The 8,987-nt window shown below is 63.5% G+C and overlaps 1 protein-coding gene across 1 annotated transcript; it reads left to right on the forward strand.

Moving 5' to 3' along the window:
• Positions 1–976: 976 nt before the first annotated feature.
• On the forward strand, positions 977–6,390 carry BARX1 (BARX homeobox 1). Its single transcript, XM_075005495.1, has 4 exons — positions 977–1,475; positions 4,497–4,785; positions 5,228–5,312; positions 5,796–6,390. Exons 1-4 carry the CDS (start codon positions 1,271–1,273, stop codon positions 5,961–5,963), a joined length of 747 nt encoding a protein of 248 aa, XP_074861596.1. The 5' UTR covers positions 977–1,270; the 3' UTR covers positions 5,964–6,390.
• Positions 6,391–8,987: the final 2,597 nt, after the last annotated feature.

The following is an 8,987-nucleotide window of genomic DNA, read 5'->3' on the forward strand; positions in this document are numbered from 1 at the left end:
TGCCGCTTCCTGGCCCAGCTGCCCGCGGAGGGCCGGTCCCACCTGCCGCGGGAGCTGGAGCTGGGGCGGGCGGGCAGACGCGGTTAGTTCCCCTTCCCCTTCCCCTCCCGGGCCCCTCGCCCGCCCCTCCAGGCACCCCCGGCCGGCGACCCGCAGTGGGAGCCTCCCGCGGATTTCCCGAGCAACCGGATCGAGCCCCTCCGCCGGGGAGGGAAGCGGCCGCTCCCGGCGGGTTGCGAGCGTGGCTCGAGGGCAGCAGACGCTCAGCCCGCCCAGGCTCCCCGGGGCGCTCCGGGCACATGCCCCGGGCTTGGGGGTCCGTCCCAAAGCCGCCCCCAGCCCTGCCCAGCGCGGAGCTCGCTGCCGCGCACCCCGCAGGCGCTGGCCCCGGGGCTTGCAGCTGCCCGGCGGGGCGGACGGAGGCTGCGGCCGGGGGAAGCGCTGCGGGGCCGCTGTAGCCCGCGGGGGCGGGACCGGCTCGGCCGCCTGGCTCCGGCGTGTCCTGCTCCGGACTCGCTCGGGAGCAAAAGCTCCGTCCCTCGCCCGGGCGGGAATTAACGCGAGTGGGACGCGGGGCCCGTCGCTCCCCGGGGCCTGGGCAGGAAACTGGGGGCGCGATCGCGTGTGAACTGCCGTGGGGGTGACACCCGCGCCGGGCCGGGGCAGCGCAAAGCCGGCCGGGCCGCGGAGCTCCGCAGGGAGCGGGGCGGGAGCCTGGACCCAGCCATGGCCTACAGGCCGAGCCCCCGCTGCAAGCGGCCGGCGCTGGCTGCTGCGGGGGGCCGAGGCGCGTTTCCCTCCCGTGGCGCAGGACCCGCGCTCCGCCCTGACCTCCCCTTACTCCGCACGGAGCGCCCCCGCCCCGCCCCGCCCCCACTCTGGCCCGCAGGTCCCGATATAATTGGCTGCTGTCTTCGGGGCTGGGCGGGGCGAGGACGCTCCTGTGACGTGCAGGGGGCGGCAGGAGCCTGCGACTCGGCCGGCCCGGGCTCAGTCCCTCAGCAGCGCCTCAGCCCCTCGGTGCGGGGGGCGCGCCCACGCCAAGCACTGGCTCCCGCCGCCCCTCCGCCTGGGGAGGGCTCCCGGGGCTGCCGGGACGCGGCGCGCTCGGGCGGCCCAGCCCCAGCAGGGAGGATGGAGGCAGCCCGCCCGGGCGCCCGTGCAGAGGCCGCCGGCGGAGGGCTGCTCTAGGGCGAGCCCGCGGGGGTGCGAGGCCAGGGGCTGGGCGCGTCGCTGGGGCCCGGCCCGGGGTCTCGCAGGCAGCGGGAAGATGCAGCATCCCCTGGAGCTGGGAGCCGCGCGCTACTTCCCCGCGGAAGCCTTCCCCGAGCACCGCTCGCATCGCTACCGGAGCTTCATGATCGAGGAAATCCTGACGGACCCCCCCGACTCCAAGGCCTCGGCGCCGGCGGGGGAGCTGCTCAAGTTCGGGGTGCAGGCGCTGCTCTCCGCCCGGCCCTACCACAGCCACCTGGGTAAGTGCCGCGCCCGGGCCGGAGAGCCGCGGGGCCGCTGCGCGCTGGGCTGCGGGGCTCGGCAGCGCTGCCCGCCGGAAGGTGCAAGACGCGGAGCGGCGGCTGCGGCCGGGAGGAGCTGGGCCGCGGAGCAAAGGCGCAACCGCGCCCTTCCTGCGGGGCTCCCTCCCGGGGCCCGGCGACGGCGGGGGCCCCCAAGCGCCAGTGGGTACGTGCCGCGAGGACGAGCCCATTTCAGGCTGTCCCACCAGCGAGGTTCACGCTCCAGCCGCGCCGCGGGTGGGAATAACCCTGGGGTTTTCTTCCCAGACAAGAGGCCAACGGGAGCCGGTTCCTCGCAGCCCCCGCCAGCTGCACGCCCCTGGCCCGAAGCAAAGGCTGGGCTCCCCCTTCCGCCCCAGCACCGGGGCTCCATTTCCGTCCCCTTCCGCCCCTCGGGCTCATCCCGGGGAACAGCCCGTCTCCTGCTCCTTCCCTCTGCACTCGGGAAACCTTTTAGTTTTGTTTGCCTCTTGGCAGACCGACACTTCGCCTGCCCGGGGGCACCCTGTAATCACCGGGGAAAACCAAAGCCCTGGCGGGAGCGTGCGCTCTTTCTAATCTTTTTTCTGCCCCAGTCTTGCCCAGCTTTTTTTTCGCTTTGCTTGTCGAGATTAGTTTCAGGATGAAGCCTATTCTCACGCACCGCCTGGGCAAATACAGGCTTTATTAATGCAAGTGGTTTGTAAGACTATATAGTTTCTGTCTTCTTAGAGCTTTAAATCGGCTTAAATTCAAGATCGGCCTAGCGTGGGCCCAGGGTCAGAGATCCCCTGCTGTTTAGGGAAAAGCCCCCGGAAAAGCAGAGAAGTTTTATTCGTGGACAGAGCGAGGGACTGGCCCTAAGTAATGAGATCCTGATTCTGTTGAACTAGAGAAAGACAAATACAGCCCTTGCACGGCCATAACCTTACACGTGTAGACGCACCCGGTGTAATCCGGTGTCTCACACATCTGGGCATATGGAATATGTTGCTGCTATATTAGAAACACGGCCCACAAAATATCTCTGGGGCATGAATCTGAAAACTGTTCCGAAGCCACCCGAATCTGGAAGCGGCCGGTTCTTTAACTCAGCAAAGGAACACAAGGAGGGCGGCCTCCCGTGTCCCTTAGTACAGCCTCTGTTGGCATAAAGGCCTGTCCTGGAGTCAGCGCGACCGTTGTTTTATGGAGCCAGCGATGTGTAAAGCCCGGCTGACCTCAATTCCCCTTTCAAATACTGACCCCGGTGCAAAGAGGGTTATGAATTATCGTGGCGAAACTCCCGTTTACTCCCCTCCGGGCAAGCGCGGGTAATACGAGGGTTTCCTTCTGCACGTGTCGGCCCGGGAGAGAGAGCTCGGAAGGCCCTTTGGAGACCTTTTTCTTACAAAATCCGGGCTCTCCCCGCAGGTTCCCCGCTGTCGGAGGCACTGAGCCATAATTAGTTTGGGTTTTAATTTCAAGTGCTCCGGCGAGGGCCGGGCACCCTTCCACCGGCCCCCCCCCCACCAAAGCTTTGGAGCAGATTGAATGACTTATTCATTATTTCCAACCTACCTCTGCGCCCCCGTTGCGCTGGGGTCTCTGCTGTTTCCTCCCCGGGAGTAATAGAAACGGGACTTCGGGGCTAAGGACCGCCGGGCGGGTAGGTCCAAGCAGCTTCTTAGCGTTCGAGCAGCAAACTCAACTTCCTGGAGGCCATTGGTCCGTTTGATTTTACACCTCCTACAAAACAGCTGCAGCCAAAGACGAGCTTCAGGGAAGAGTTTCCCTCCAGTTGCAAAGTAATTTTCAAGCGCAGCTAATTTCTGTTGGAAGGAGAAGTGCCAGCCCGGGATGGTCTGTGCGCCGCAAATACACCCACCGCTGGGTTCAACCCGAAATTCCCCCTTCCTGATTTGGTCTGCAGCGCCTGGGTTTGCGGCAAGCCGAGCAGAAGCGGGCAGCGTAGTGCGCGCAGCCGGCCCGGACAGGCACAGCCTGGGCACTAGTGAAAAGGCAAAGAACGAAAATTCCGTCTAGCTGCGCGGGGAGCTTGCGCTGAAACGGCCCCGACAGCAGCGCCGCGGGCAACTTTCCGTCCGCTTAAGCGACGTTCTGCTGTTAGGTGTTTTGTGGCGGAGAAGTGAGACACCCGCCGGGTGCGAGGGCAGGCGAGCGCTTTTCATTTCCTTTCAATCACGCCCTCTCCGAGCGCCACATGACGGGTTATCAGTTGCTGCCTTCAGCTGAAAATCCATTTCGGTGAGAACTGGCCCGCAGCGGCCTGTCAGCGCGAGAACTCCGGAGCGGGAGAATGAAGCGGGGAGAAGCGGGTAGAGCCGGCTGGAGCGCACTGGCGGCTTTGCAGAGCAGCCGGGTCCTGCGAGCCTTTCATCCGCCGCCGCGGTGTGTTCCTCTCACCTCCCTGCTCCCTCCGCCCCAGCAATAATGGGCTTGTTTATTTCCTGCTCACCTCCTAAAGCCTGGAGAAATACAGCGCGGCGCTTAGGACAATTCTAGCCTTTGATCGCGCTGCTGTCGCTTTCCCGTCGCTCTTCTGTCGCTTTCCTATCGTGTTCCCGTCGCTCTTCTGTCGCTTTTCTGTCGTGCTCCTGTCGTTTTCCCGTCCCTCTTCTGTCTCTTTCCTGTTGCACTCCTGTCACTTTCCTCTTGTTTTCCCCTCGCCCTTTTGTCGCTTTCCTATCGCTCTTCTGTCGAAAGATAAAGTATTTCTAACTTGATTTTTTCACACGCACTGAATGAAAGTCAGACCCGGCTGACAGGCGCCCCCAGCCCTTCCCACTGCTGGATGGACGCCGGTTTGTCCTATTCGGTTCTTTCGATGCATCCAGAGCTCAGTAACTTTTCCCCCCGCCCGCCCCAGATGCTTCGTTGCCGGTGCCCGGGGCCTCTCCGCCGCAGTAGGGCCTGGCTGGGCGTCGCTGAGCGCTGCTAGACCCGTGCCCAGGGCTCCCTCCTGCCCGCTCTCCTCCCGACCCGTCTTTCTCTCCGCAGCGGTGCTGAAGGCCGAGCAGGCGGCCGTGTTCAAATTCCCCCTGGCGCCCCTGGGCTGCTCCGGCCTGGGCTCGGCCCTGCTGGCTGCGGGCTCGGGGCTGCAGGGCGGCTCGGGATCCGCTCACCTGCCGCTGGAGCTGCACCTGCGGGGGAAGCTGGAGCCGGGAGCCCCGGAGCAGGGCAGCAAAGCCAAGAAAGGGCGCCGGAGCCGCACGGTGTTCACCGAGCTGCAGCTGATGGGGCTGGAGAAGCGCTTCGAGAAGCAGAAATACCTCTCCACGCCGGACAGGTGCGCGCCGCGCCGGGGCTGCCCACCTGAGCCCGGTTCTGCTCGGCTTGCAGCCCCACGCCCGGGGCCGGCTGAGTGTGGTGACCTGCCCCCGGGCTCCACCGCCAGGCCCCCGACCGGGCCAGGAGCAGAGCCCAAGGCGGCGGCAGGGGGCAGCTCCCAGGGCGAGCCAAGCCCGGCTTCCCGGGGCGCTTGTGATCCCGACAGCAGAGCGCCAAGGCAGCCGCTGACCCGCCCGCAGGCCAGGTTAGCTTGGGGCCCCCTCACCCGCACCCAAGCTGGGCCTGGGCCTGGGCCGTGCCCACGAGCCCCCTCCGGACCGGTGCAGACCCGTGGGGGCAGAGGGGAGCCGGTGGGATCGCTGCAGGCTGGGGCGGGGGGGTTGCCTGGGACCCGGGCTGGTTCCCCAGACCAGCGCCTCGTGTTCTCTCTCCCCCTGCAGAATAGACCTGGCGGAGTCCCTGGGGCTCAGCCAGCTCCAGGTGAAAACGTGGTACCAAAACCGGCGCATGAAGTGGAAGAAAATAGTAAGTGTCCCTCCTGCGGCCGGGGCCTTCTGTCCGGCGGGAGCCGGCGCTGGCCCAGCCCTGCGTGCACCGGGCCGCGGCTGGGAAAAGGCCCGCGGGACTCGCCCTCCGGCTCTCCCAGCGGTGCCTGCCCCGGCCGGCTCGCTCGCTGCGGCGGGAGGGGAGCCCGGGGACAGCCGCCAGCCCCGCCAAACGCAGCCGCCCGCGGGCACAAGGCGGGAGCACGGGGAGAGAAAGCGGGAGCCGCGCCCCCGAGCTAGGCTAGCGGTGCGGAAGGGCCGCGCCGAGCCGAGCCGAGCCGGGGCAGCCGTAAGGCGCTGGCGCTGGCCGCCTCCCGCCCTGGGGTGGCACTGGCGGGACCCCCATTGCGGCGCTGCTTCGCGGGGTGGCGGGGAGTGCCCGAGCGCAGCCGGCTGCTGGCACGGCGGGCGGGGGGGGCGCCCTGCGGCGCGCTTCCCGCCTGGCCTGGCCTTCCTCCCGCAGGTGTTGCAAGGCGGGGGCCTGGAGTCCCCCACCAAGCCTAAGGGCCGCCCGAAGAAAAACTCCATCCCGAGCAGCGAGCAGCTGACGGAGCAGGAGCGAGCCCAGGAGGCGGAGAAGCAGGCGGGAAACCTCAGCTCGCCCGGGGAGGCCAACCAGGGGGACGAGTGACCGCAGCAGGGGCTGAGAACCAGCCCGCGGGCGCCTCGCCAGCGCGCCGGGCAGCGCGGGGACTCCCGAAGCAGCGCGGCCACGCGACCCCTCCACCCCGGGGCCGGAGCCCCGCGGGGAGCAGCCGCCGATCAGCCCGTTCTCCTGCCCGGACCCGGCGGCCGGAGGCGCGAGCCGGCGCTCAGGGGACGCTCGGTGCCTATTGCAGACGCGGTGGCTCCGCCCGCCCGGCCCCGAGGCCGCTGCTCTCCCCGCCGCGGTGCGGGCGGCCGGCGCCGGAGCCTGGCGCTGCGCGGGGCGCGCCGAGCGGGCGGGGAGAGGCCGTGACGCGCCCCGCGCCGGCTGTGGTGCCCCGGGTTGTGCGGCCGCTGCGTTTTACGGTCAGTTACTGCGAGGAATTTACTTGGTGCCAATAAAGTATTTTATGAGCTGCCGCCGGGGGTGCGGGGCCGCGTCCGCGTCCGCCGGGGGAGAGGGCAGGGCCGAGGGGCGGGGGCGCGCGGAGCCGCTGTCACACCCCGCTGGTCTGCGCCGGGGAGCTGCGGCGCCGCGCCAGGGGCAAGAGCCTGAGAGCTTCGCTCTGCCCCCTGCCCCCCCCGCCACTGCCAGCTTTTTTGTGTCATATATATGCAACCTGTGTGTGTGTGTGTGTGTGTGTGTGTGTGTGTGTGTGTGTGTGTGTGTGTGTGTGTGTGTGTGTGTGTGTGTGTGTGTGTGGCAAAACGTTCACTGTGTATAGAAAAACCTTCACTGACTCTTGTGTGTGTGTATAGAAAACTGTGTGTTTGTGTGTAGAAAAACGTCCACTGTGTGTGTATGGAAAACTGTGTGCGTGCGTAGGAAAACGTCCACTGACTGTATGTATAAAAAACTGTGCAAAACAAAACGCAGTCAAGTAGCACTTTAAAGACTAGCAAAATGGTTTATTAGGTGAGACCCACGGGTCTGTCCCACGAAAGCTCACCTAATAAACCATTTTGCTAGTCTTTAAAGTGCTACTTGACTGCGTTTTGTTTTGATAGTGTATAGACCAGCAGGGCTTCCTCTCTGGTACTAAAAAACCGCGCCCGCGCGCGTGTGTGTAGAAGAACATTCACTGACTGCTTTTCCTGTGACATCTCTTAGCAAGTGATATGTCTGGCCAGCAAATAAGTTAAACGATCCTTTGACTTAAATTAGAGGAGAGAAAGAATTTCTTGCGGCAGTGCGTGAAGGTGGCTAGACCCGCTAGAAGAGCAGGAAATAAAACACGCAGGCTTTCGATAGCGATGGTTCTCCCCAAATGGCACAACATGCGGATTATAAACTGTTTGGTTGAATAATAAGTAAATCGTTATCGGGGCTGCCGACATAAAAGCAACACTCCTTTGCTGCGTACGCCATCCCAGTGGCAGAGCTAGCCGGGTTAGCCTGTATTCTAGCAAAACAAAAAAGCCCTCGTGTAGCACTTCACAGACTAACAAAATCATTTATTAGGTGATGAGCGTTGGTGGGACAGACCCACTTCTCCAGATCAGAGCCTCACCAGAACAGACCCTCTTACAGTGTTTTCTATTGATCTCAGCGTCCTGGAGCCCCAGCTGTTTCAGTGGAGTGTAACAGATCGGGCCCAGAGGAAAATGCTGTAACTGCAGACGGGACCGGATCATGAATTACTCTGCCAGCTGCCCTGGGCTAGTCTGTTTGCCTCTATATGTATAGATTTAAATAGCTACTTTTTACCTGGAGACAATTGTGTAACCACACTCCCCGAGTTCTCTCCAGAGAACTGAAGCCAGTGAAAAGTGTCCCTGGCTAATAAGGGCTTTGTGCGCTGGAACCAGTCAGACACAACAGCCAATGCCCCACTGCAATTTACATTGGCCCAACTGGGCAGTCTCTACCAAAGAGAATAAACCCACATAAATCAGACATCAGGAACGGTAATGTACAGAAGCCTGCGGGTGAATACTTCAATCTCGCTGGACACTCAGTGGCAGATTTAAGGGTGACAGTTCTGAAACAAAGACATTTCCAAAATCAAATGGAGAGAGAAATCTCTGAGCTGCAATTTATTTGCAAATTTGACTCCATTAACCAAGGATTAAACAGAGATTGCGAGTGGCTCTGCCCTGGGTGTTAAGAGCTCCCCATTAGATGCTGACAAAGGCTCACATCCCCCTCTGATCTGACTTGTTTTTTTTCCTCTTTTGATAAGTACTGTCGATACAGGGCCATTTCCACCTTGCTGAATAGACCTTGTCAGCTCTGGCCCTCCTCTTACTGGGACCCCACACTTTAAATACCCCTCTGAAACTACCCCCCCCCCCACTCATGCATCTGATGAAGCGGGTCTGTGCCCGGGAAAGCTTATGCTCCAAAATATCAGTTAGTCTACAAGGTGCCACAAGACTTCTTCTTGTTCTCCCATTCACACTGTGACAATTAACACTGAGGTCAGAAGAAGTCCTGGCTGGGCTGACTTCGTCGGGTCGATCCCGCGTGGGGCAGGGGGCTGGACCGGATGGCCGCCTGAGGTCCCTTGCAGCCCGGTGATTCTCTGACGCGCTTCGGACGCCCCTTTCCCCTCGCGCTCTGGCGCGCCACAGCAGGAACCGCCCGGGACAAACCCGGCTCTCGAGCCCTCGCGTGCGGCCACGTCGCTCTAGAACGTTGGAAGGCTGCACGTCACCAGCCGCAGCCCCTCACATCCCCGGGCCAGGTGCAGGGGCCGCCGTCGGGGAGTCCCCAGCGCCCGTTCTCCCTCCAGCTCCCCGGTGTGGGTTAGCACAGCGGTGTGGCAAGGGGGAGGAGCGGTGTAAGCCCCGCACCTACTCACCCACAACTGACGCTAGCGATGAAGGAGGCGGAGGAGGAACAGCTCAGCGGTTTACTCGCTTTCCTGCTAAACCCGGGGGGGGGTGAGTCCAATCCTGCAGGGGGGCCATAGTTTCGTTTAAGTAAAGGGATGGTGCTTGGCCCTGCCGAGGGGACTGGACTCGATGACCTCCCGAGGCCCCGTCCAGCTCCACGAGGTGTGTGTGC

The sequence above is a fragment of the Carettochelys insculpta genome, chromosome 11, assembly GCF_033958435.1.
Source record: "Carettochelys insculpta isolate YL-2023 chromosome 11, ASM3395843v1, whole genome shotgun sequence".
Lineage (NCBI taxonomy): Eukaryota > Metazoa > Chordata > Testudines > Carettochelyidae > Carettochelys > Carettochelys insculpta.